Source organism: Dipodomys merriami, unplaced genomic scaffold (assembly GCF_024711535.1).
Source record: "Dipodomys merriami isolate MVZ:Mamm:240054 unplaced genomic scaffold, mDipMer1.0.p SCAF_30, whole genome shotgun sequence".
NCBI lineage: Eukaryota > Metazoa > Chordata > Mammalia > Rodentia > Heteromyidae > Dipodomys > Dipodomys merriami.
In genome coordinates, this window is record NW_027204493.1 from 2,907,894 (window position 1) to 2,935,631 (window position 27,738).

General features: G+C 38.4%; 3 protein-coding genes across 16 annotated transcripts in view; 2 read left to right on the forward strand and 1 right to left on the reverse strand.

Annotated features, from left to right (window-relative positions):
• Window positions 1-7,725, forward strand: part of Ttc23l (tetratricopeptide repeat domain 23 like) — a 38,973-nt gene extending 31,248 nt beyond the window's left edge. For 10 of the 12 annotated variants that reach the window (XM_070041002.1, XM_070041008.1, XM_070041010.1 and 7 more), the window contains 2 exons: window positions 3,127-3,233; window positions 5,359-6,082. In XM_070041002.1, the coding sequence (XP_069897103.1) occupies window positions 3,127-3,208 (82 nt within the window). In that variant the 3' untranslated portion in view covers window positions 3,209-3,233; window positions 5,359-6,082. Of the gene's footprint in view, window positions 1-3,126; window positions 3,234-5,358; window positions 6,083-6,497; window positions 6,742-7,396 lie in introns of those variants that run through there. The other 2 variants (XM_070041000.1, XM_070040999.1) reach the window with 2 other exon arrangements.
• A 1,805-nt stretch (window positions 7,726-9,530) lies between these two features.
• Rad1 (RAD1 checkpoint DNA exonuclease) lies at window positions 9,531-17,833 on the reverse strand. 3 transcript variants are annotated; one of them, XM_070041013.1, is made up of 6 exons: window positions 17,672-17,833; window positions 17,099-17,333; window positions 15,968-16,076; window positions 14,892-15,153; window positions 12,141-12,239; window positions 9,531-11,939 (listed from the first exon to the last, which is right to left on the reverse strand). In XM_070041013.1, exons 2-6 carry the CDS (start codon window positions 17,294-17,296, stop codon window positions 11,759-11,761), a joined length of 849 nt encoding a protein of 282 aa, XP_069897114.1. In that variant the 5' UTR covers window positions 17,297-17,333; window positions 17,672-17,833; the 3' UTR covers window positions 9,531-11,758. The 3 variants fall into 3 exon arrangements, with proteins under 3 accessions (XP_069897114.1, XP_069897115.1, XP_069897113.1); XM_070041014.1 differs by lacking the exon at window positions 17,672-17,833 and adding an exon at window positions 17,635-17,656; XM_070041012.1 differs by lacking the exon at window positions 17,672-17,833 and adding an exon at window positions 17,429-17,509.
• A 68-nt stretch (window positions 17,834-17,901) lies between these two features.
• Brix1 (biogenesis of ribosomes BRX1) lies at window positions 17,902-27,144 on the forward strand. The gene is made up of 10 exons (XM_070041011.1): window positions 17,902-18,154; window positions 20,971-21,082; window positions 23,027-23,070; window positions 24,363-24,433; window positions 24,688-24,737; window positions 24,842-24,915; window positions 25,068-25,118; window positions 25,199-25,300; window positions 26,374-26,502; window positions 26,709-27,144. The coding sequence occupies exons 1-10, from the start codon at window positions 17,996-17,998 to the stop codon at window positions 26,976-26,978; spliced, it is 1,062 nt and encodes a 353-aa protein (XP_069897112.1). The 5' UTR covers window positions 17,902-17,995; the 3' UTR covers window positions 26,979-27,144.
• The last annotated feature ends 594 nt before the right edge of the window (window positions 27,145-27,738 follow it).

Below are 27,738 nucleotides of genomic sequence, written 5' to 3' on the forward strand. Positions count from 1 at the left end.
GAGAAGGCAAATAGTTAGAAGGCAGATACAATAGCACACGAAGGAAGAGATGTTGAGATCCCTGTTTATTTAAAGCCATATGGAGAGGAATGTATTGAAGGGCAAATGTGATGGTACATGTGTTTAATCCCAGCACTTGGAAAGCTGAAGTAGTGTGTTTGGTCACAAATTCCAGGACAGGTTGGGCTATTTAGTGAGACCTGTCCAAAAAAAAAAAAAGTACAGAAGATATATTGAGAAATGATTTGGAGTCTGTCAAAACAGATTCCAAATGAAATAGAGGCAGGTGACAGATGGCTTTGAGGTGTCTTAATGTCTTAGTAGGGTGAACCTACGCTAGTCAAAGAAGTAGGGTTGGCAAGAGGAGGCTGTCTTGGAGGATGTCTAGCAGGACTTAGGAAGATGGTGATTTTCATATGGGATGTGTTTTGGTGGAAGTACCAGCCCTAAATCCACTTGACAATGTCCAGTAGGCTACTTGCAGATGAAACTCAGGAAATAGATTCTGAAGCTGATAAAATGGCTAAGATAACCTAGGAAATAAATATTTGTGAAACAACAAGATTTAACAAAGAAGTCTGGAGAACACACACACTTATTTCAGATGCAATACACGAAAAATGTGGTGATTTAGTAACTGAGCACTGGGACTCAATTTTAAAGTAAGACTTCCTAAGTCTTATCTTTATCTGCAAAAATGCAAATAATGATAGACCTCTATTTTAAATGTTTAATGTATGGCAGACACAGAGATTCTGTGAAGTGTTATTTATTATAATATTATTGTATAATTTAGAGAAATGAAGCAGAATTAGGTGAGTACAAAAAAAGAATCGGAAAATAGAAAGTGAAAGTTTTAAAGATGTCACAATCCATTCCATTGTTATAAAAGCCATTAAGGGAAGATTTGAAGAAGAGAAACTGCAAATCAATAATAAACACAAAAAGAGATTTCTAATGGCAGACAAAATTAACCAACTTTCAGAATGACTTTTTTATGTGTGCTGGTCCTGAACTCAGGCCCTGGGATCTGTCCTTGAGCTTTTTAGCTTAAGGCTAGCATTCTATCACTTGAGTGTGCTCTACTTCTGGCTTTTTGGAGATCAATTAGAGGTAAGAGTCTCAGACTTTCATGCCTGGTTTGCCTTTGAACCACAATCCTCAAATCTCATCCCCTTGAGTAGCTAGATTATAGGCATGAGTCACTGGTGCCTGATTTTAAAATACCATTTTTAGCCTACTATCTGTGGTAATGAAAAATAATATGAACCCAGTTTGGTCAAAGCATGAGGAAATCAGCTCTCTCTATATTCTATTTATAGGACTGGTTGTTGATTCTATCCTCCCACCTCTAATCTTGGGGCTTGAATTCTGGGTTTGGGCGCTATCCTTTGGGTGCTGTCTACTTGAGCCACACACCCCACTTCCAGAATTTTCTGTGATTAATAGGAGGTAAGAGTCTCATGGGCCTTTCTAACTGGGCTGGCTTTGAACCTTGATCCTCAGATCTCAGCTTCCCGAGTAGCTAGGATTATAGGTTTGAGCCACCAGATACTGACTGATTCTATCTTTTGAGGAAGAATGATTAAATACATGTGTCCTGTGACTCTGAAATGCTGCTCATAATCTGTCTTTTGAGACCTCTCACAAATGCACTCTTGATAGATGAATGGATGGGTAGACAGATGATTGCAGATATGAGGAGAAGGATGTCTTAGAGGCTATTATATTGCAAATGGAAAGTTTTCACTTACTTCACCAACATTAGCAGAACATTAGCACACACTTTGTTAGGATAGACTTAGAAATTTCTATTTTCCTAGTACGTGATTAAACACCTTCTACTCACTCATTACCTATCAAAGCAGCCCTTTCCATTACAGGATTCTAATAGTAGAGGAATGTAGACTAATTTTTAATTTTTTCCAAGTCTGTTTTCTGTAATAAGTATTCCAATTATATATATATATATATATATATATATATATATATATAAAAGAAATGCAGAATAAATGAGATTATTCACATAAAGCACTTAGCACCCACTATGTAATATAAGTGCTTGAATGGATATATGCAGATATGGAGCACCAATTTTATTTTTATCTTTCGGGCACCTCTGAGGCAGTACATACTCAAAGTTATTTTGATATAACTTTTTGATAGATCTTAAATGATGGAAGCTCTTTCTAACACCTTTTATTTTTCTTGTCACAAGAAGGGAAAGAGCTGGGTGCCAGTGGCTCATGCTTATAATTCTAGCTATTCAGGAAGCTGAGATCTGAGGGTTGTAGTTTAAAACCAGCCTGAGCAGGAAAATCAATGAGACTCTTATCTCCAATTAACCAGCAGAGAGCTGGAAGAAGAGATATAGCTCAAGTAGTAAAGTGCCAGCCTTGAGTCAAGCCCCCAAGCCTCTGTCCCAACACATGGTTAAAAAAAGAAAGAAAGAAAGAAAGGAATGAAGATACTACCAGTCTCATCAACCTATTAGTGTAGCCTTTGGGCCCCATGAACAAAATGGAACATCCTCTTGTAGGCCTAGGGTTTGGGAAAGGAAGCTAAAGCAAATGGATTAGAAATGGAAAATTGGTGCAATTATATCCAGAGAGAACTGCATCAAGGTAAAACAAAACAGGTGATACATTCAGTAAATTTTGTATGAGCCAAGCCAGTCTTAGAGGAGAAATCAGTGCTTCGTGAACTAGATTGTTTGCAGGCTGCTGCGTTCATATTCTTCTCCTACTATTAGGGGTAGGAGAATAGCTAACCCTTTTTAGTTACATGATACTCAGATATAGAAAAAAGAAAGCTAAGCTATTCTGCTGTAGAAGTTATGTAACCTTAAGTCACTTATACATGCAGAGGTCAGTTTCCTTATCTTCATTCCTTCCTTCCACCAACATTTGGTGAGTACTTACTGAATACCAGCTGCAGTAAAGATACATAAATGTGGTCATTCATCCCAGGGGGCAGCATTCTACTTTAACAGACATAAACAATATAAACATGAAATATCAGTTCTGGACTAGAGGCCTGAGTGCAGTGAGAGCAGAAAGAAGAGGGGATCTGTAGGAGCTGGAAAACATTTATAGAGCAGGTGACATGTGAGCAATTTTTTTGAAGGGCACCTAAGAATTTGTGCAGATGGAAAAGAGAAGCCATTCCAGGAAAGAGGATTTCTGTGTTCAAAATTACCAAGACATGATGGAGGACAGTGTATGGAAGGAATGGTAAGTACGCTGCTGTGGGACAGGGTCATATTTCCTATAGGGAAGTGTGTGGAGTAGCAGTTCGGAAGATGGTTACTGGTTATTAAGGAGAGGGAGAAGGACTGCATCAGAAACCAGTTTAGAGCAACTCAAAATGGGTCAATGAAGGAAGCTACATGTGTTTCTTTCCTGAAGGAGTCCTCAGGATTTTTTGGGGTGGGGGGGGCGGGTCTGATCATGGGGCCTGAACTCTGGACCTGGGCGCTGTCCCTCAGCTCTTCAGCTCAAGGCTAGTGCTCTACCACTTGAGCCACAGAGCCACTTCTGGCTTTTTTTCCTGATTATGTGGTGCTGAGGAATCGAACCCAGGGCCTCAAGCATGCAAGGCCAGTGCTCTAGCACTGATCCCACCTTCCCAGCCCTCCTCAGGATTTTTTAATACACTGTTTTCCTATTGGCATGTTGAAAACAAATCTTTATGACAACGCTGTTTTTATATATCTGAATGTTTTAAATAGAATTTAAATTTGCACATAAAACTTTATGCTATCTTTAGAATAAAAGTAGAGAGACTAAAGTTTGGTTTTGCTCAAGGCAAAGTGTGTAGAAATATATTTGGAATGAGGGCACACAAATGTTTTTGTAGTATGGTAAGGAAATGAAGTCTTTATGAATAATGGACTATCTCACCAAAGAGCTATTTTATCTGATCATAGAAATATGACTTCAACATATCCCTATGAAATAATTGTTCTTTATGATTCATGGTGGTCAAGAGCCATAGCTCTAAAGTAGGGCATGGTAGGACATGTTTTCTGTAGTTCTAGCTATTTAGGAGATGGAGGCAAGAGGATCACTGGAGCCCAGGAGTTTGTCAGCCTGGGAAACAGTAAGACCCAGTCTTAACAGTAGTTGTGGAAACACATAAACTTAGACACATCTGAGAATTACCACCTTTCTAGCTCAGGATCTGGTTTTCTTTATCTATAAAGTAGTGTTAGTATAGCCTTATGTCAGTATTACTGTAAAGAGTAAATGAAATCTGTGAGAGTTCCATACTAATCATATTCTAGTTAACAGATACTTTGTTTCCCTAAAGCTTTTGCCTAGACATTGTTAACCTTCTTGTTATACCACCATGAATAAAGGCAATGGGGATAGGGTTAGTTAGTTCCAAAAGTTGATATGGGAAGAGCTTGTCATCCTCTAAAGACAGATAATATAAACAAGAGAGCCTGACAGGGTCCCTTGAACCTCAGAGAAGACATTATACACTGGAACTCAATTGTCCTATTAGTAACCTGAAGAGTTCAAACAAGGGCAACCCTGCCCCCGTGTGGTAGGAGAGTAGTAGGCCCAAGGCTGACTTCTAGTTACCCTGGCCTTTCTCAGCCTTCCCAGGATTTTGCTCACCTGATTTGAAGAACTTAGAATTGCATTGTCTCTTGGTTTACTGAGAAGAAAATTAAAGTGCCAGGTTATTTTCTGTATTTTATGCAGTCTTGTAATAGACAATGAACCAGAGGCTTCAGATTTGCTTACTAAACAACAACAAAAATCCCAAGTAGTTAACTCTAACTCCAGTTCAACACCTCCAGTATTAGCAAATCAAATATATGAAAATCTTGATGGCTAGAATGAGAAAAGGCAGGTCCTCTTTTTTTTTTAACCACTAAAAGGCTCTATACCTTAAATCTTTGGTAATAAAAAAGTTGGTAAGAAATCACTTGAAAAGCCAGATCTAGCAGGGGGATTCCTGTAATCTCAGTTCTGAGCTTAAAGTGAGAGGTCAGGTTTAGGACCAAACTTGAACTCAAAAAAGCAAAACAGAAAGGAATCTAAAAAATCATAATGAATGGTATATTAAATAACTGAGGTTTTCAGCCCACATAGCACCAGGTGTATGATCGGTCTGTTAATCAAAATAGCTAATAATCTTTTTAGGGAAATCCCAAAACTCTGGTCCCATTTTGGAGACTTGTTAGAAGACTCAATGTTTGGGGACATGGTTATGTGGCAGAATAAAGGAAATAGTACCTCAAGCTGAGGGCAGTCTGTTAACTAAGATAAAAAAGTGATTGGGTAGAGAAGAACCCACCAACAGCAAAACCTAAAAAAACCTAAATGTTTTTCACCTTTTCTCTAGGTCTTCTGTTATCAGCAAAGAGAAACTCTATACAAGATAGCCAACAATAAAGGCAATCTTATTGATAAAAAAATTTTAGACCACAAAATATATTTATCAACATGGACAGCCATGGCAGAGGAAAAGCAGAAGAGGTTTTTACTTTCTTGAGAAGAAAGGTCTACTTAGCAGCAGGACAGCTAGGTGTCATCAGAAACCAGAGTTATATCTTAAGGGAAAACCTTTTAAACATGGGCTTTAAGTTATAGTTTCTTGTGTCATTGTAATCACATTACTTCCCATTTCTGTTCTCTACATTTAAATTTAGTCTCAATTTTGTTGTTGTTGTTGTTGTTGGGGAGAGCATTTACTGGGGCCTCATTTACGGTAGGCAAATGTTCTGTTCCTGAGCCTCACCGTCAGTCCTGATTTAAAAAAAAAAATCTCTGCAAAATGTAAGCAGTGTATTGGCAAATGTTTAAGTACATTATTTAGAAGTGGTTTAAGTCACTATCTTTGAATTTACAAACACTGCATTCTGAGGAAGGTGTGATGCTTCTGAGACATTTGCTCTGATTGGATTGGTCATAATGTGTTAGGTCAGAAAAGGCCTTATTTTATAAAGAAATTAGAGGAAAGCCTATAAAGATTAAGATATTTGTGCCAAGGTCACATTGGTCATTATAAAACCATCCTTTTTGATTACAGATGATATTTTTCCATGAGGTTATCTAGGTGAACATGACACTGGATTTTTTTTTTTTGGGGGGGGGGGGTCTGGTCGTGGGCCTGAACTCTGGGCCTGGGCACTGTCCCTCAGCTCTTCGTGCTCTACCACTTGAGCCACAGTGCCACTTCTGGCTTTTTTCTTTTTGCTTATATAGTGCTGAGAAATCAAACCCAGGGCCTCAGGCATGCAAGGCAAGCACTCTACCACTGAGCCACCTTCCCAGTCCCATGCACTGGATTTTAAAGTTTCATTAAAAAAAAAGAATGCTCAAAGGTTAAAAATAACAAAAGAAAAACCTTAGCCCCTGAAAATGGGGGAAAAAATAATCTTGTACTACATGCCTTTTTTAGTGCATTAAAGGACAAAAGAAAAATTTCACACGAGTTTATACTATAAAATTTCTTACTTTCACCATCTTCACCTTCCTTAGTTACCTGATCTTATTTATTGAAGCTCAAAGACCCCACGTATGTGAATCCAAGTGTTTCATGCCAACACCCATAGCACTGCATTGTGACTCTTCATTCAAGAATTACCTCTTGTCTGTAAGGCCTGTAAAATCTAATAATCAGCTAGTTCCTGGGGTGTAGTAGTGAGTAGTGCTCTGCTGTGAAACATGTAACTATCAACCTCAAAGATTTTACTATTTTTTTTGAAAATCCCAAGTCTTAAGATCTCCAGACTGTATTAATAACACAACAACATAAACTGTGTAATATGTAAAATAAAGAGTTTTGGTATGTCTATTCTTGCTTTTGAAATTGGTCTTTACTATTCTTTTCTTTATAATCTCCTGTCAAGTTGCTATTTTCTGAGACTGTTTTATACAAGTATGGATAATATATGGTATAATTTTTCTTCAGTCAATTCAAGAGAAGTTTTAGGTTCACAACAAAATTGTGCAGAAGATAACAGATTATAACACCTGCCCCATACATGCATTGCCAATCTAATTCTCACATCTTCCACCAGTGGTTTATTGGTTAATCAATGAACTTAAATTACACATCATAACAATCAAGTCCATAGTTTAGACTCCATCCTTAGTGTGATGTATGTTTATGCATCTGAAACATACTTAACACCTGTAATCCTAGCTACTCAGGAGGTTCAGATCTGAGCATGAGGATCAGTTTAAAGCTAGCCCCAGCAGGAAAGTCTGTGAGACTCTTAATTAACCCGGAAGTGATGCTGTGGCTCAAAGTGGTAGTCTTGAGCTGAAGAGCACCCAGACCCAGAGTTCAGGCCACATGACCAGACCAAAAAAAAAAAAAGTAATAAAAATAAAAATTAAAAAATCCCACCACATTTACTTATTGTATCATCCAGACTAGGTTTACTACCCCTAAGAAGCCTCTGTGCTCTACTGGAACATTTGAGTGAAATCTCAGTCTAAGAAATTACACCAGAAATATTCAGACTACAAACAAACCACAAAGTAATGAAAACAAAGCAAGATAAGAAAGGGGAACTCAAGACACAGATATCCTGAAAAAGAATCAAACTGATATTTGGAAATGAAAACCTCAGTAAGTCAAATAAAAAGCTGTAGAAAGTCTCTCCAGTAGCATGGATCAAATTGGAAGTGTGTCTGGCCAAGGTACATTGTATGAGTATAGATATGTCAATATACAACTGATACTAATAAAAATATGGGAAAAGGCTCACTGTAATACAACATAATATAAAATTGCATTCACATAGGAAATCTGTATTGGAATCAAGCTTTCTAAATTCAATAATAACCCAAATCCTTTGTATTCTCATATCCAAGTGCCAACCAGGCCCTATCCTTCTGAGATGAGACAAAATGGGACTATGGTTGTAAACACATGCTTAATATTTATAATGGTTCTTGAAATTCTTTTGAATTAAATTAGCTAATAGGCAGACACTTGCACATTTTAAAGATGAATGAGTTAGCTTGCTAAATTTCTGAATCGTTAGAAGAAAAAAAAAAATCAAGCCCAGCTTGAACTGTCTCACACAGACTTCAATAAGCATTTTTAGCTAACAAAATTTTTATGTTACCTGCTGTTAACACTGTGAAATCAGACTAAATTGGTAAACTCACTCACCATCCTGCATGAAAGTCCCCACTTACAGAGGGCTTGCCAACAATCAAACTAGAATTGTCCTAACCCAGTTAGTAAAGACTTGCGTTGGTGGTTCACATCTATAATCCTAGCTACTTAGGGAGGCTGAGATCTAAGGATCATGTTTCAAATCCAGCCCGGGCAGGCAAGTCTGTGAGACTCTTATTTCCAATTAACCACAAAAAGCCAGAAGTGCAGTTTTGGTTCAAGTGCTAAGAGTGCTAACCTTGAGCATAAAAGCTCAGGGACATGGCCCAGACCAAGCATTCAAGCCCTAGGGCTGGGGGAAAATTAGATACCAACAATGCAAGTCCATTTAGGGCTCAAACTTCAGACACCATGCCTATCAGGGTAGGACACAGACCTTATAGGATGATTTCTTTCCATGAAAACATGAGGAACTACTCTGTACTAATCTAGTCAGTTCACACATCCTGGATAGCTATACATGTAATTTTACTAATAGTATAGTTATTAGTATTAATTATAACTGATCAACAAACTATTCCCAAAGGAAAAGCTACTTCAAACATTTATTACCCAAACATCTCCTCTGTACCAAAATAAAGGATACTAGAAGCATTTGTAACTAATGTGACATTTCTAATTAGAACACCATGCTGTCTATGAGGTTATGTGAAATCTACTACAGCTACCAAAGGTAACAGGTTCAGGGCAACTATAGACACATTGAAAATCAACATGGCCTATTCCGAAGAGAAAGTAAGTTGCAAACACAATTACCAAAAAAATACCATATTTCTCCAGTTCCTCAGGACACAAATGTTTTATTTCAGGTGATCAAAGGATAGGCGGTATGAAGGCAGAAAGATTTCTTGCCCCAAACAAGAATGCTATGTGCTATTATTTCAGGAAATTTTAATTAACCTTTACTGGCACTCCTTGATATCACAGATATTTTAATGATAAAAAAAAATCACTGTGGAAGTGGTGCTGTAGCTCAAGTGGTAGAGCACTAGCCTTGAGCTGAAGAGCTGAGGGACAGCGTTCAGGCCCAGAGTTCAAGCCCCACGACCCACAGAAAAAAAAAGAAAAGAAAAGAAAAGAATCACTGTTTCCATATTATTATAGAACTGGAGTTTATAATAGTTTTATTTGAAATATATCAATTCTGGGTGGAACTACAACACATGTACCCATTCATTCATAGTAAACACAAGATTACCAAACATGTTTCAAAAGGCAAAACTAAATTTTTTTTTAAAAGGTTGTATTCTCCTATATGATACATATGAAATGAAGGTATAGATACCAAACTTATCACTGGCTCTGCTGGAAGTGCTCTGCCTAGTGGTCTTGCAATGCAACTAAAACAGAATTAGTAACAATGATCAGGTCAAAGAGAATACAGATAAAAGAGGAAATTCTTTATTAAATCAGCAACTTGATGTTACATTTGGAATCATTCGTTTAATTCTAAATAGCTGGAAACATACAACTAAAATGATAGCTTTAACTGTTCAAAGATATGCATCCTTACTAGATCCTTATTAATAGGTGCAATTAAAGTTAGATTGAAGCAAATTTGGTTAAATGATCAAAATTAAATTCACTAAAAAAGAATAACAAATCATTCTTGATCTAACAGTTATTAAAAGCCTATTATATCTCAGTATTGCTCTAGATACATACAGAGGGAAGAACAAGAAAATCTGCTAGATAAGTTCTAAAAGTGCTATAATTATTGCTCTCTTGCTCAAGGTTAGTGCTGTACTACTTTGAGCCACAGTGCCATTCTGGTTTTCTGGTGGTTAATTGAAGATTCTCAGCCTTTCCTGTTTGGGCTGGCTTTGAACCATAATCCTAGATCTCAACATCCTGAGTAGCTATAATTACAGGTGTTAGCCTCCAGCACCTGGCTCACAATTCCATGTTTTGTTTTGTTTTTGTAAAGGTGATGCACAGTTACATAATAAATACATTTCTTTTTGAACAGTGTCACCTCTTTCCTTGTTTTCTTTTCCCTTGATCTCCCTCCCTATTTTCAACATAATGTCTAGTATCACTGCTGTATTTGTTCACCCTGTCTCATTTCCATCCTTCCCCTTACACTTTCCAAAACATGTGGGACAAAAGGTACAAAAGTCAAAAACAGCAACAAAGGAGAAAAAAAAATCAAAATAATGTAAAACCTCATTTCTATTTCGTGGAGTTGATTCATTTCAATTAACATTATTTTATATGATCAGGGACAGCGTCCAGATCTTGAGTTCAAGACCCATGATTGACAAAAAAAATGGAATTGTATGAATTTTGAATTGTATGTGTATGTTGCTAGCATATAAGAAAGCAGTTGGTTTTTCAATATTAGTATTGTATTCACTAGTAAAGTCTCTTGCCACTTTAAACATCAGTTACTAGTTCCAGAAGTTTTTGTCATGTCTTTGCAATTTTCTATATCAATGATATCATCTGTAAATAAAGTTTTATTAAAAATACTGCTTTCTTGATTATGAAGGAAAATTGTTCCATGAAATGTTGACTATTTTCCTAATTATGTTTGGATCTATTTCTTGACATATACATAAAAATATTTTTATACTTAGCAGTTTCATTTTTTTCTTGAACACATCCTAATAATCACAAACTTTTTACTTGTTGCACAGTAGCTGGGTATCCCGAGACTGCCAGAGACTTGAGTCTATCAGGCACTCGCCTTGGGTTACATCCCAGGAGTGTACATGGGCCTGGGAAGGGGGCCCTATAGCAGTGAAGAGTCCTTCCCAGGATGCAGCACCTGCAGCAGTCATCTCCAGGCCATTCCTCCAGTCCGCTCTGTGCCTAATGGTTCTCAATCATCAGTAGTTTAAGGGACTCTTTATTCAGGGAAAGGGGTAGTTATGAGTATTAATGGATAAGGGCTAGGAAGGCTAAGTGAATCTTTTCCCATGAAGAACGAGCATATCCAAAAGCTAGTGTATTTTTTCTACTAGAGAATAAGTTATCATTTTAGAATATTTTGTTAATTATAAAAAATATTTGCATGCTACAAAACATGTTCCAGTGAAAAACTACCCAATCTACATAATCGCTTAATGATTATTTTGCTACATTTTAGTGTAGAAAATTACAGGCAAATGAGGGATATACATTAAGTACTTACTGAGGCATTTACTGCATTAAATAGTTCTGAGAACAAGAAAATCTGCCCTGAAGACTACGTTGTAGACTATTCATGGTCCTTTCCAAAAGGCATACTTTGAAAATCATACAGAACTGTTTGGATTGGTATGGCAATGTCTCATCAGAATGTTTGCATGGAAATCTCATGCAAAAACCAGTAACAGAATAATATTGCTGCCAAGTTCAGATGATTTTAATATTTCACTGAGCAAGGTCCTTTGAGAAACAGTTTTGCTTTAAAATCTAGTCTCTAGCAATTCAAAATAAGAGACAATACTCATATGCTTTGCTTTTTTAATAGTAAACATTTTACATATGGCTTGATTGAACTTTCAAACTGTAGTCTCAATATAGCAATTATCAATCTATAGGGAGCTTATTCTCAGTAGACTAACAAGTCATGAAGAGTACAGCTAGCAGAACAAGGACCTAACCAATCATGAATGTACAATCAAGACTCAGATTCAGAAACCTCATCAGGGCAGCAGTAATATTCTACAAAACATATTTGCCCATCTTCATTTCTAATCATATACTGTAATGAGAGGAATCCTCGGTTATCTGTCCGAATAGATACTTTACAAGATAAGACTAAAGCCTTCGTAGAGGGTTTCAGTAAAGAAATCTTGTATCTGTAGAGGAATAAATAAAAAGCTGTTATTTGGATATTCATAACTTAGTGCTCCTAGCTCTGAAAATTAGACAAGAGTTAATAAATAAAAGAATAAAAGCAAAAACTTATTCCATTTACTAATATTTTCTCCATTAAAAGATAAATTTGGTAGCTGACCCCACCTTTATCACCACTGGCAATCTTTATATTAAGAACTGACCTGTTGACCTGGGTCTGACTACAATGAAATGCTTCCATTAAATCCGAATCCTTGGGATAGTCAAGGTGGGAGCTTCCTCCATTTCCAAAAGTAGATAACCTATAGTAGGAAATGAGCATCGTATTTATTCAGTGTTACAGCAACACACAACATTAGGATCCAGATAAACACTTCTTTCAGAACCTCATTCTGGGGCTGAGAGAATGACTCAAATGGTAGAGCATCTGTCCACCACGTATAGGGCCTTGAGTTTAAATCTCATATTGCCAAAAAAATAATCCAAGTTTCTTGAGCTGAAACAGACACATACAATTGTTTACAATATTTTATTTTTTACTTATCATGATGAAACAAGTACTGCTACATTGACCAGAATAGGCTTAAGCTCATGGTCTTGCTGCTTCAGCCTCCCAGAATACTAGGATTGCAGGCATGTATCACCACACCCACGTATGATATACTTTATAAACACCCTATAACGGGATCTCATAGGGTACCTTTGGGAACATAGAGCTAGTAGCAACTAAACAACTTTTTAAAAAGTTACATTATTTCTCTACCTCCCACTCTACTACTGAATATCCTTAAATTGGATATAGGAGAGATGAAGCAAAATTGAAGTCAACTCCAAGCCCTGTGTCCCTCTCTCAATCTTTACTGCCATATCAAACATTATAGCTTTTCTGTACTTTAGACTGCTCTTACAGTTTACACTGCATTATGGTTTTCCTTGCTTGGTAATGTCAGCAGTGGTGTTTGGATAACTGTAAATGTTTATATATTTAATCTGCAATAATTTATTGAGCATTTGCTGAGGGTTTAGCATGCAGGTAATCAGAACATGAACAGTGATCAGACTTTGGTGGTGTTTTCCCCAAGCTCCTTCTCCATTCCCCATCTTTGGTCTTCCCTAAGTCCATCTGTTCTCTCTCCTTAAGAGGGGTGGGGACTGTCCACCTGTAGGTCCAATGAGGCCCAAAAAATCATTGACACTGCCAAGGCAACCACAGGCAGGACTGTGTGCCCATAAATGATGTTTTCTGCCCTTGGCAGAAAAAAGGATCCCTGCTCCTTACTCAGGCAGCCAGCCATGATGACAGTTCTTAAACCTAAATTTCCAGTCTAGCCTGATCTGCCTCATCTAGCTACTCCTTGGTATTATAGACACCTCAAATTTAACACATCCAGAAAAAAATTTTAACTTCTCTCACATTTTTTCCCCTCCTGGAGAAGAAAGATCCCCCTAGTTCCCATGCTGTAGGCTCATTTAGAAGGGAATTTGCTGAAGCACTGTTTTAACTGCCTAAGTGGGGTTTTTTTGTTGCTTCCTATTTTGTTTAACATTGTAATATATACATCTTGAGCCCAATTTTTATCTGCTTAATGTCATTAGAAGGGCCTGCAATTTTTCTACACAAAAAGAATTTATATGTCTTGTATATTTTATGTACTCAGTTCCTTACTTTTGCAATAGTTTCAAGTATTTCACCCAAAAAATTTAGATTTCCTGTCTATAAATGGTTGTTTTAAAATTCCTTTTTTTTTGTTGTTGTTGGTTATGTGGCTTGAACTCTGGTCTTGGGTGCTGTCCCTGAGCTCTTCAGCTCAAGGCTGGCACTCTACCACTTGAGCCACAGTGCCATTTTCATTTTTTTTTCCTGGTGGTTTATTGAAGGTAAGATTCTCACAGACCTTCCTTCCCAGGCCAGCTTTGAACAGCAATCCTAAGATCTCAGCTTCCTGAGTAGCTAGGATTATAGGCGTGAGTCACTGGTGCCTGCTGATTCTAATCTTGAAAGAAAAAAACCTCCATTTTATACTTTGGGACAAAGTTACTAAGAGGAGCTTTGTAGCTCTGTTATTGTTTCCTACTGAAAACTGCCTTCCTCTGGAAAGCTTACCTGGACCAGTCCTACCTGAGTGGTCCAGTACCATTTTCCCAAGTGTGAGTATTATTTTGGTATTTTGAGTTTATTCCCATTCTACTTCACATATCTCTTTAACTTCAAGCTGTTCCTGTCAGAGCCTCTATAGGATGGACATGTACACAACAGGCGGTGGGTAAGTACACATGCTAAGTAAACAAACCATGTACCAGAAACATCTACTTCCTTTTTATACCCTGAATTTAAGAGAAAAAAATGCTATGTAACATTTTTCAGATGTTTAAACCCAATATTCCTCAAGTTGCAACCTGATAAACCACAGTAAGAAGTACACGATGAACAGGCCCGTTTTTAGGGGTTGATATTCCCCAGGTCTATCTTTTCCCTCTTCTCCTCTCATGGATCAGGAGACTGGGCTTCTTATCTACAGAACCTAAACTACTTATGAAATTCTAATTAGTGAGTTACTCTTCCCAGGTCTTATTTTTTATGAGGTAATATGAGGTAAAGCTGGGCACTGGTGGCTCAAGCCTGTAATCCTAGCTACTCGGGAGGCTGACATCTCAGAATGGTGGTTCAAAACCAGCCAGACTGGAAAGTCTATGAGACTCTTACCTCTATTAAACTACTAATAAATGTCAGAAGAGAAACTGTGGCTCAAAGTGGTAGAGTACCAGCCATGAGCAAGAGGCTCAAGGGCAGCATTCAGGCCTCAGGATCAGCACACACACGTAAGTATGAGGTAAAAGATGTCTGAAGTTCTAGAAATTCTAGGAACCTAATCAAAAAGTCTGCAACCTAAGCAAATGAAGTAGGAAGAGGGACCTAACAGTAGACCACATTACCTAGAACTGCACTCAAGTACCTGAAATATGGCTTGTCAGGAGACATGGTAATCTGGAAAACATCACTTGTCATGTCCAATTCAGAAAATGCTTCACGGAGCCCCTCTGACTGCAGAATAACTTTGTTAATAACGTTGGTGCTGCTGAAATCAAAATCTAGAGTCTCTTCAGGCTCCTGAGTATTGATTTTGCAGACTGTCACTACTCCTCCTTCTTCCAGAAATAGTATCAAAGGATGACCATAACCTTGATAACACATCCGAAGTGCAGTATAAGTCCCTGCTGTGGAAAAAAGTCATCCTGGACTTAATTATTGGCTTTATGAATGAGTTCAGCTTCTCCTCAATGTGACACATAAAATTCCTAAAGATTATTCTGCCAAAATTCCAGGACACATCTCCTTATTAAAAAGCATAATTCCAAAAACTATTGCAGGAAACTGGGCCCAGAACAACATATAAACCTCTGAAATAATTTTAAGCTTGCCAGAATACGTCAAAAAATAGCATACTGACTCTGTGTGTATAGGTATGTGAATATAAATATGTAAATACAGACATATACACCTATATATAATTTCAGGATGGAAAATATGTACATGGCACCTAACAGAAGTATTGCAGAATAGGTTATGTTATTCACTGAAGGGTCAATATGGGCAACAGGATGGTTTGAATATATGTGCTATAGTACTATTATATTCACTATGATAAGGATCTTCTCAACTTCTACTGGGAAACAGTCTTTATATACTTTGTTAGAGCACATTAAGAACAAGAGAGGGATAAAAGGGCACTGTAAATTTTTTTTTCTTTTATCAGTCGTGGGGCCTGAACTCCAGCTGGGCACTGTCCTTGAGCTCTTCAGCTCAAGGCTAGCACTCTGCAACCTGAGCCACAGCGCCACTTCCGGGCTTATTCTGCTTATGTGATGCGGAGGAATTAAACCCAGGACCTCATGCATGCAAGACAAGCACTCTACCACTGAGCCACCTTCCCAGCCCCAGCACTGTGAATTTTAATACTTTAGTTCACTATAAGAAAGGACTATTTTGTATAACTTTTTATGTCTTTGTAATCATAATAAAATGGCTCACCAGGCATAGAACTTGATCCAAAAATAGATAAACAATCTAAAAGCACAGTAAAATTAATTCGGAAAGTAACAGATTCTTCCTTTATTATAAACTCTCGAAATATGTCAGCCTATAAAAAATAAACATGAAAATAATAAAACATTAAGGTTGGGGAATCTCAAAAATTACAGTACTATCTCCATCAGAATATTTTATTTTCCAAGTAAAACAGTGAAGATTTTTCAGCCATTATTCACTGGAACAGCTTAAACAACAGTATTCAACAGCTTAATAGTTAAAGGTGTAACTGATTTAGGCAAAATCACTTAATCTCTGTATCTAAACCTATCTCCCCCTAAGACACTGTTTCCTTTTGCTCTGCATCCTAAGGTTAGAATCACTTGAAAGTAAAATGATTTGATCATGAATACTAGTTTTCAATTTATTTTTCAGAGCCACATTTTATGTAGTGTTCCAGCTCTACAGTAATCATCTACAGTTAGGAGGTCAAAAACTGGAATTGAATCTGAACCCAACACACTTTATTACAGCTAATAAAAGAAACAACAATGCTGCGCATCTGTGGCTCCTGCTTTTAATCCTAGTTACTGGGGAGACTGAGATCCAAGGATCACGATTCAGAGCCGGCTCAGGGGGAAGAGTCCCTGAGACGCTTATCTCCAATAAACTACTGGGAATAAGCCAGAAGTGGAGCTGTGGTCAGGTGGCAGAAGTTGTTAGCTTTGAGCAAAAAAGGCTCAAGGGCTGGGCTTAGGCCTGGAGTTCAAGCCCCAGGACCCTCACACACACGCACAGAAGGAAAGAAAAAGGGGAGGAGGAAATAGTAAATGACAAGGTAATAGGAGCGCCCTGTCACTTGAGCCACAGCTCCCCGTCTGGCTTTTTGGACTTTTCCGACGGGGCTGGCTTCAAACTGCGATCTCAGGATCTCAGCTAGGGAGGCTTACAGGAGCCTGCTTTAACGGGTAGCTTTCACCCGACTCTCACCGAACCAGATGGGGAAAGCCTCTGACACCAGGAAAGAAGAAGAAGAAGAAAGCTCACGGCCCGCCGGGCACTCCCGGGCCCTCCGAACCCGCGCGGCCCGCCGGGCACTCCCGGGCCCTCCGAACCCGCGCGGCCGCCCCGCACCTGAATGAAGGCGTTGGCCTGCACGCACTTGGCGTTCTCCACCGTCACGCGGATCCCGTTGTCCGTGGCCACACACGTGGCGTACTCTCGGAAGTGGATGGCCTTGAGGATGGTGGAGAGGTTCCGCACGTTGTCGAGGCTGGCCACCAAGCAGTACTGCTCCTCGTCGTCCGGGAGGCCCTGGGCCAGGAGGGGCATGGTCCCCGGCGCCCGCGCTCTGCACACCGCCCGACGCCTGACGAGCGGGGAAGAAATGAACCGAGAGGTTAGCCGCACCCCCGACCCGCTCCGGTCACCGGGACCGCGACACCACAAGCACCCAGGATTCACCCGCGCGAGGAAGCGTTCGCCAGGACCGTTAGCCCCGGAGGCCGACGGGCCGCGTTCGCAGGCCCCAGACGGTAGACTCCAGGCGGGGCCACGGCCGGCGAGGGGGCGGAGCCAAGCCCGGGGGCGGGGCCTGGAGCAGACCCCTCCCCTCCCCCCGAGTCCCGGGGAGATTCCTGGAGAATCCCAGCCACCCCGCCTCCTCACACCTCCCAACGGCCAAAACTCCGACCAACCGCCACTTACTAATGAAGGGGGGCCCTGGGAGGCGTCATGTGTGCCACGGGAGCGGGATCCGGACGCCGGCGAGCCCGCCCCAGCCAGGTCTCCTCGACCAATGACCGGCAGCTCCCCAAAACCCTAAGGGAAGTGGAGCGTTCCTGCCACTCTTCACACCTGCCAATCACTTCCCTTACAGAATTTGGCGGAGGTTAGCGAGCCACGCATGCGCATTCACGAGACCATAGAGTTTGGAGGACCGCAGAGCCCAGACGACCAAACTTTAGAAAACGGAAAAAGGAGTAGGCGTAAAACCGGAAGTACGTCCTAGAGCGTAGACGACGAGGTAAGATGGCGGCAACCAAGAGGAAGCGGCGTGGAGACTTGCTGGTCAAAGCGAAGAAGCCAAAAAGAGATGGAAAAGATGCCGGGAAGCCAGCTGCGCAGCCAGGCAAGGCAGAAGAAGTGGAGGAAGAAGATAGAGATTGTATCCCAGGCCCCGTTTGCAAGGTAGGAGAGCTGAACGACGGGTTGAGCGTGTGGCGGCGGCGCGGTGGCGCTTCCTTGGGCCTTCTTACCCGACCGTAGTGCTGTTATTTCCGAGTGTCCAGTGTGGCAGCCGAGCGCGGTCTCGAGTTCTTTTGGCGACACCGGGCCAGTGTTGGGTCTAATCTTGGTCCACGTGGCCGCATTTTGAGGGTGAGATGTGGCAGCTCACAGGGAATTGACTTGGGCCATTGACTTCCACTTGCTCTCCTCCCCTCTCCAACATAATGCTTTTTGGTTTTTTTGTGCAAGTGAGTATATGTCTTAGAGTAAGTAATTCTTCCATATCCTGTCATGGTAAGCCAGCCAGTCAGAGATCATGATATCCAAACGTCATAAAAAAGTCACTGACCTTGGCACTTTGTAACTCAAGGGAAAATGAAAATGTTAGACTAGATGGCATGAGCGTTAAGTATTTTAACCAATCTTTAATACACCACGTGCTGTCCCCAAGGCAGGCTGCTTTTGGCCTGGGTGTTGGCAGACATGACTATCATGTGACTTCCTTCTGAAAAATAGGAGTTGAGAATGAAGCAATTGATGGTTTTTATTCAAAAGAAAGTGAGAAGTTGTTGGTGGAGCTAACTTTCATCCGAAAGCTTGTTAACTGAGTTGGAATACTGTGGAAACAAAGATTGCCTTTGATTTATAAGTTTGTGCTCTCTGAACTTAGGCTCCAGTAGGTACTGAAGCACCTACTAGGCGAAAAGTAAGTGATCTTGGGTGGGGTTCAAGGGCAAGGTAGGCTCAGGGAAAAGAGTAAGCTCTGAAGAATGAAAGAAGAGCATAAATTGTATTCTTGCTATTAAAAGTGGCATCCTCTTTTCTCATCTACAAGCTAAATACTTAATTGTGAAAAGTAAACTGGACTTCATATATTTTTAGCAGATAGTAGTAGTCTCTTCAGGAGCTGAAAAAATGATGATGGACTGTGTAATCTGTTCTATGAAATGCTAAAGATACTATTATTCTAGGATAGCACAGTCAAATCATGGATTTTAGCTATTAATGGAGTTGGGTTTTACAGTAAGAGTACAATTTTTGTTCAGAGTAGACAGAAAAATAAAAAAAGGTGTTGAAGTAGGGAAATGCTGAAAACTTATAAACAGAGCCAATCACAATTAGGTTAATGTTGGGGAGTAGACATGTTAAAGGAGAAAAATGTGTTTTCAAATTCAACACCTTAATGACTTAAGCCAAGTCATTTTGAACTTAGAAAATCCTGGGAGATAGGATGTAATTGGAATAGTGCCTTTAAAAGATGAATGAGGATCTCTGTCCAAGTCTGTCCAGGCAAACAGCACAAGACTAAGAGTGAAGAAGAAAGGGTTGTAGGTGTGGGTCAAATGGTAGACTGCTTGCTCAATGAGTTAAAACCCCAGTACTGTCAAAAAATCTTTAATTCTTTGGATGAACTCATGTTAGAGAAGTCTAGTTGATAATACAGTTGTAAGGATCTGTGTGTGATTAAGAAAAGAATTGTTGCAAAGAGAGATTTAATTTTGGGGGAGGGGGGCGGGGTCCGGTCGTGGGCCTGAACTCTGGGCCTGGGCGCTGTCCCTCAGCTCTTCAGCTCAGGCTAATGCTCTACCACTTGAGCCACAGCGCCACTTCCGGCTTTTTTTTTCTGCTTATGTGGTGCTGAGGAATTGAACCCAGTGCCTCATACATGCAAGGCAAGCGCTCTACCACTGAGCCACCTTCCCAGCATGCAAAGAGAAACTTAATGGCATTTAGTAGTGGTTAGGATTCAGGAATAAGGGCAGGTGAAGTTAAAGCCTGGAGGACTGCAGTGATGGTGACAGCATCAAAAAAGAAAGGAAATCTATGGGGCTGGGAAGGTGGGTGGTTAAGTGGTAGAGTGCTTGCCTTGCATGCATGAGGTCCTGGGTTCCATTCCTTAACACCACATAAGCAGAAAAAGCCAGAAGTGGCAGTGTGGCTCACGTGGTAGAGCACTTGCCTTGAGCTGAAGAGCTAAAGGCCAGCACCCAGGCCCAGAATTCAAGCCCCACGACCAACCAAAAAAAGAAAGGAAGAGAAAATCCAAAGGAAATACCAGATTTTAAGTGTAAGGTAATATGCAGTATCAGATACAGTTTGAGTCTCTTTTAAGTGTAAGGTAATGTGCAGTATTAGATACAGTTTGAGTCTTTACTCAAGTAATTGGATTATTAGAACTAGAAGACATCTTCATGTTATGTAGAGTTGGTAATGGAATCTGTGGGAGTATGAGACCACTATGATGGGCAAAACAAATGTAAAAAGGCTAAAAAAAGTAGCCTAAGGATAGGAAGGAGGAATTAGAAAGCTACTGTTTTTGGTATTTGTTGGTTTTGTTGTGAAAAAGGGTTTTACTCTATTGCCTCAAATTTCTGTGTTAAGTAAGTCTCCTACCTTACCTTCCTTAGGCTGGGGTTACAAGCATATGCTATCATCCCCAGGCTCTGGAAGCTTTTAAAACCATCTTTAAAAAAACAAATGAGAAGCCAGGCGCTGGTGTCTCCTACCTGTAACCTTAGCTACTCAGGAGGCTGAGATCTGAAGATCATGGTTTGAAGCGAGCCTGGGCAGAAAAGTCCCCCTTGAGACATTGACTTCCAATTAACTATTCGAAAACCGGAAGTGGCACTGTGGCTTAGTGGTAGAGCACTAGCCTTGAGTACAAAGAAGCTCAGGGACAGGGCTAAGGCCCTAAGTTCAAGATCCACAACTGGCAGGAAAAAAAAAATGAGATAGGTTCAGTATGAGAATTAACAATCATTTAATGTTTTATTTAGGGCAAGTGGAAAAATAAGGAACGGATTCTCATCTTCTCTTCCAGAGGAATAAACTTTAGAACAAGACATTTAATGCAGGACCTGAGAATGTTGATGCCTCATTCTAAAGCAGGTACTTTTATGTTACATATTTTAAAATTAGTATTTATCCAGACTTATTTACGTAATTATACTTGCTTATGTGTTCATTTTTCATTTATTAACCTGTCAGAGAAAGAACCACAATACTGTGGAAGTCTATCCTTTGAAGTACCATATTCTCCTAAATTAATATTTATAGTTTCTGTACAGAATTCATTAGACATTTCTTTTAAAATACCTAAGTAACATTTAAACCTTTTCTAAAGGTTTAGGAATGCCTTCATTTCAATACTTTAATGAAGTTGTGACACAAAAAAGGATAGTTTGTCCTTCTAAACAATTCACACTGCCATGTATTATTTTCTTGGCTCTTAAAAACTGACAAGGGATAGGGTTTAAGGTACTTCAAGTTAGTACCAGCCAAATTCTGAATGCCAAGTTATTTTCTAGTAAGGTTCTATCCTAAAGATGAGATTGGACCATGACACTGCCTGTTTTGTGCCTGGTTTAGCAGATGTTTTGAGGTTTTATCCTAGATAATAACTTGGTGCTTTATGTTAGTGCTTTTCACACGGGCATTTCTTGTGATGTCTTTAGATCCCTGGAACTATTAGGAGAAGTCTTAATGTATTTTCTTTTTTATGATAATCCAAAAAAATTTTTGTGTGGGGGGTGCTAACGTTTGAACTCAAGGTCTCAATCAATTCCACTAGCCCCTTTTGGGGTTGTTATTTTCTCAATAAGATTGGCCTATACTAAGATTCTTCTATTGGTGCTTTCCTATGTCACTGGGATGACAGGTGTATGGTAGGTATGTTCCTGGTATGATAGGTGTATGACTAGCCATTGGTCAAACTTAATTTTAACAAAGCAGGATGGTTCCAACTGTGATCCCCTGATTGCTACCTCCCAAGTAGTTAAGATTACAGCTGAGTTACATACCTGGCTGCCTGAAACTTATTTTTTTTGCATCTATTAAGATACTTTAATCAAATAAAATTTTATTTTTTATTTGTTAGAGACAAGATCTCACTCTATAGCCTAGGCTATCCACAAGCTGTGTCTCTTGCCTTAGAATCCTGAATGCTGGGTGTAAAGGTAATTTCACCACATCAGCAAGATTTCAGCTTCTCAAGTGAATGTTTTCTAAAGCTGGAATCTTTAAGCATATTCTCTAATTTGCAAGAAATTTCTCATTTTTGGAAGAAGTTCATGGAATAGAGCCTTCTTTGTACATTAGTTTTGCATCTGCAGATGTAACTAACAGTACATAAAAAGATACTAGAAAAGCTGGGTGTTTTAAAGCCAGCCCTGGAAGGAGAGTCCATGAGACTTTTATCGCTAACTACCAAAAAGGGAAAACAAAAGCCAGAGTGCTATCCTTGAACAGTGCTCAGGCCTTGAGTTCAAGCCCCCAGGATTGGCACTGTGGTAGTGCTTGCTCTCTCTTCTCTCCCTCTATCTCTTTATCTACCCCCTTCTTCTCCCTCCCCCTTACCCCCCCTTCCTACCCCTACCCTCTAGGAAAAACTCATTCCTGAAAGGGATATTTATAGACTTTTCTTGTTATGCCCTAAACACTACTATTTAACAATTTACGTAGCATTTACATTGTAGTAGGTATTTTAAGAAATTTAGAGATGTTTTAAAGTATGCAAGACAATGTACCTAGATTATGTGGCAAATAGAACAGTATTTTATATAAAGGACTTAAGATTTTCATATGGAGGGGCTCTGTATTCAAACCTCAGGGACAATTGCCTGAAGTCTGAGAAGTGCTGCTTGGCCTATAGTTCTTGAAGACTATTTTTAATAACCATTTGCCTTATACTTTGAATATAAAGATTGAATATTTCCAGTTTTAATTATGAAAATAAACCATGAAATCTGGACTGAACATTGTAGAAACACTTAAATCTATTTTAGTAATGTGTGTGATTTGGATTACTTATCTTTTTTCTTTTTCTTTTTATAGATACTAAAATGGATCGGAAAGATAAATTATTTGTGATTAATGAGGTAATTTTAGAAATTACTGTAAATATTTTAGGAACACTAAAAATGGATCATTTAAAAATGTTATTTAATGACTAAAATTATTTTATTAAAAGATACATAAATGTTATCAACTCTTTGCAAACCTATCAGGGTTTTTCTTCCATAATATCTAGTATTATAAAAAACTACTAGTAGGTACTTGTAAAACCACTATATATAAAATTAAAATTTTAAACCATCAGACATTTATAGAAAACATGATATAAAACATTTTGCCAAGATTGAAATTGATGCCTGTGTAATCTACTCTTAAGATACTGAAATCTAATACTAGATTACAACTTTAATGTTGAAGATACTAATATTTTAAACACTTTTTCTAAATAGTGTTTAAAAATAATTTTTTCTGTTGACACATTTCTTTTATTCATTCATTTGGCACACATTTGTGCCAGCATTATTCTAGGTGCTATGGAAACAGTGTTCACTAGAACAATGTCCCCATTGTTGTCAAGCTTACAGTCTAATGAGAGAAGTGGTCCATAATCAACGTTTATAATTTCATGCAAAGATGAGAAATGAAGCAGAGTATAGGTTTTCCATAACTGAGCTGGATTGAGAATCCTTTCTGGAAAGGATGCCTCAGTATTTAAGTAGAGACTTAGAAATACAGTGAAAGAACTTTTCCAGGGAAGTGGCACTGTGTCTCAAGTGGTAGAGCGATCTCCTTAAGCTGAAGAGCTCAGGGACAGTGCCCAGGCCCAGAGTTTAAGCCCCACAACTGACAAAAACAAAAAAAACTTTCTAGGTAGAGAAAATGACAAGTACAGATGCCCAAAAGGGGCTAAACTTCTGAATTCTGAGATATTTTTATTCACTCAGAACACCAGAAATGATAGTGTAAGTCAGTAAGAAATACTAGATTTTATGAAACTTAAAATTAATAACATCTTTGGTTCTATACAGGCTGTATTTTTGTAAGATTAGCAACTTTAATTATGACATGCCTTATTCCTATCACATCTATTTTCAGTTAGTTTGTACATGGATTATGGTCCAAACAGGTCCTAATAATCAGAAGTGAGACCAGGCCAAATATCAGGCCAAAAAGGAATCTGTAGAGCATCTACCTGAGAGGACTTTTTAAAAGGTTTTTGTTTTTTTGTGTGTGTTGAATAAATACAAATCTGACTATTTTAGGTATGTATGCAGTTCTGTGGTCTTAATTCATTTTTGGGAAATGCAGTTGTTAATTGCATTGAATTACTTTAGTTCTCATTTTTATTACCTAAATTTTTCTGTACTTGATTTAGGTATGTGAAATGAAAAACTGCAATAAGTGTATCTTTTTTGAAGCTAAGAAAAAGCAGGATCTCTATATGTGGTAAGATGTTTCTAAAGTTTGAACTTGTTTAAGTGGGTTTATTTGTAGATAGTGTGTAATAAGCTCCATTCTTATATAAAAGGGGTTGGTGAATGAAACAACACATTTGGTTTTACAAAATATGAAGCCTTTAAAGAAATTAAACATGAATATTGAAGCCCGTTTTGGTCTTTCCCCCCCTCTGTAAATAGGTGTTAAATACTTACTATAGTATAAATTCTTGTATTTGAAAAGGCTTCCTTTGTCTGTTTCAGGCTTTCAAATTCACCTCAGGGGCCATCTGCCAAATTCCTTGTTCAGAATAGTAAGTTGACTCACCAGTTTTTCTTTGTGTGTGAAAAAAATGTAAATATCTAATAAAATAGATTGTGCCACACTTTTCACTCTTTGTCTTTGTTATTTTTCTAGTTCATACCCTAGCCGAACTAAAGATGACTGGCAACTGCTTGAAAGGTTCTAGGCCCCTTTTATCCTTTGACCCTGTAAGTTTCTCACTGTGTTCAGGTTTTCTCTGAATGGTTGTTTTAAGTAAATATAATTGTACATACAAATTTACTTTAACCTGAAGTAAAAAGTATTTTTTTAAATAAAGCATGTACTGATTTCAAGTAGTATGTTCATTTTATTTTTATAGGCCTTTGATGAATTGCCACATTATGCTTTGCTGAAAGAACTCTTAATTCAGGTAAATATTCTATCCCAGAAAATATTTTTTTAATAATGTAAATTAATAAGAAACTAACATACACTTTTTTTTTAAAACAGATATTTAGTACACCTCGATATCATCCCAAAAGCCAACCATTTGTGGACCATGTTTTTACTTTCACCATTTTGGACAATAGGATATGGTTTCGGAACTTTCAGGTTAGCTTTGCTTTAAATTTTAACTTTACTTTTATTTGAATTAGAACATACAGGTTTTATAGACAGAGAAGAATGTGAATAGTAGCTCCTTATATTTTAAGTAGCTTTATTTTCCCTCCAGAGATTTGCTAGTGGCTCTGCCTAATTCCTCCATCCATGTCTGTTGATTGCTATGGAGCATAAATTTCCTAGTAAGGCACTGTATTATATTCATTTTATAAAAAGGAAATAGAACATCTGTTAGATACTTACGTTTTAGATTTATGTTAAGTCTTATAAACGATGTAGTATTTTTTTCTTCCAAAAGGCTAGAATCCATACGAGGGGATTTTTCTGAGTTGAAGACTTAGTAAACATAATCGCACTAGGAGAAGCTTAAGACCAGATTGCAAGGAAGAGATCCTGTCTCAAAATCAAAATACAAAACAAAGGGGATGGACTTGATGTTGTTCTGTGGCTCATGTTGTAGAACAATTGCCTACCTACCATTCAAGAGCCCTAGATTTGGTCAATCCCCTGTACTGGGCGGGTGAGGGGGGGAGGGAATAAATGTAATTGCTATAGAAGGAATTCAGTAGAAGGAATTCAGATATGAGTCTTGCTATGACTCACTCAAAAGAGGAGATTCTCGAAATCCAGAGTAAGAATTTGGCAGAATGAATCTGTATAAAGACAGAAAAATGGGAGAGAATAGCAAGAACAAAAATCTCATACAACATTTGACTCTTACCTGCATGTTTTGTGCTACATACCTTAAATTGTGACAAATTCATTCACTTCTTAACCAGAGAAGTCAAACATAACTAAACCAAAATGATGATATTCATGAGAAGCAAAATAAGAACCAAATTCAGTTTAAAAAGGCATACTGAAAACCTGTTTTTCTAGTACAACTTTCTGTAACTAGTAATAGATTTCAGAAAAATATTGATTTGGCACTTGCTGAGCTTTTTACTGTGTTTCTGCTTTTATTATAGGCTCCATTCTTTCAGCACATGTGTAATTAGGTTATGGCCAGTTTCTTTTAGAAATAGTATATTCAAACAAAAATGAATGTTTCCTTTTTATTAAAGATCATAGAAGAAGATGCTGCTCTTGTAGAAATAGGACCTCGTTTTGTCTTAAATCTTATAAAGATTTTCCAGGGAAGTTTTGGAGGACCAACTCTATATGAAAATCCTCACTACCAGTCACCAAATTTGGTAAGTAGCTTTTATTGTTTAGTAATCTTCAGTGTACTAATACTTTTAGGCCAAAATAACTATGTGAAATAATTACTATTCTATCACCTGAATTTGTTTTTTGGCACATGTATACTTACAAATTATTTTTTTTTCATGGAAAAAGGAAAGAATTCATAAATGAATTGTTTCTTATTCTAAAAGCCTCCAATCTTTGTTATTCCTAGCATCGGCGTATCATAAGATCCATCACAGCGGCAAAATACAAAGAGAAACAACAAGTGAAGGATGTTCAGAAACTGAAAAAGAAAGAGCCAAAGACTGTTCTTCCACATGATCCTACTGAAGATGTTTTTGCTGTACCAGCTGAGGAAAAACCAATAGAAATACAGTGGGTAAAACCAGAGCCCAAAGTAGATTTGAAAGCAAGAAAGAAGAGGGTTTACAAAAGGCAGAGGAAAATTCAACAGAAAATGAATAGAGGGAATACAAAATGAATCAGTGGATAAGTAGTTTGTTTTTTCAGTTATTGTATATTTGTATTCTGTGTGTAAATACTTTTATTATCCAAGTCCGCTTTATATCTAATTAGTATGCCATTTAAAAGAAAACTTTAAATCTTAAATTCAGTGATTTTATCTTTTTCTAAATAAAATATCTCCAGAATTCATTAGTTATTGTCTGATTTTCTTTTTAGAGCTTATGTGGAATTACTAAAGTTTAATATTCTTAAGGTCTAGGATGCTCTCTTAGATTAGAATTTTTGATGTGGTAAAGCTGAAATTCAGATTTATTAGATTATTCTTTACAAGGGCACTAGGCACTTTGAAAATGTTATTTGTTGGTATATATCTAGATAGATATATCTAGATATAGCTATTTAAGAATAGACTAGGGCTGGGAAGGTGGCTCAGTGGCAGAGTGCTTGCCTTGCTTGCATGAGGCCCTGGGTTCAATTCCTCAGCACCACATAAGCAAAAAGAAAAAAAGCCGGAAGTGGTGCTGTGGCTCAGGTGGTAGAGCGCTAGCCTTGAGCTGAAGAGCTGAGGGACAGCGCCCAGGCCCAGAGTTCAGGCCCCACGACCGGACCTCCCCCCCACCCCCTCCCACCCCCCCCAAAAAAAAAAAGTATAGACTAGTAGAAAGGAAACATCTTTCTGAGATTTGACTACTGGAGTAGCCAGTTAATGCCTTGGAAGAGCCAACCTCTGATCTTTTCTTCATTTCAAAAGAGAGTGTATTAGAATTCTTAGGTTT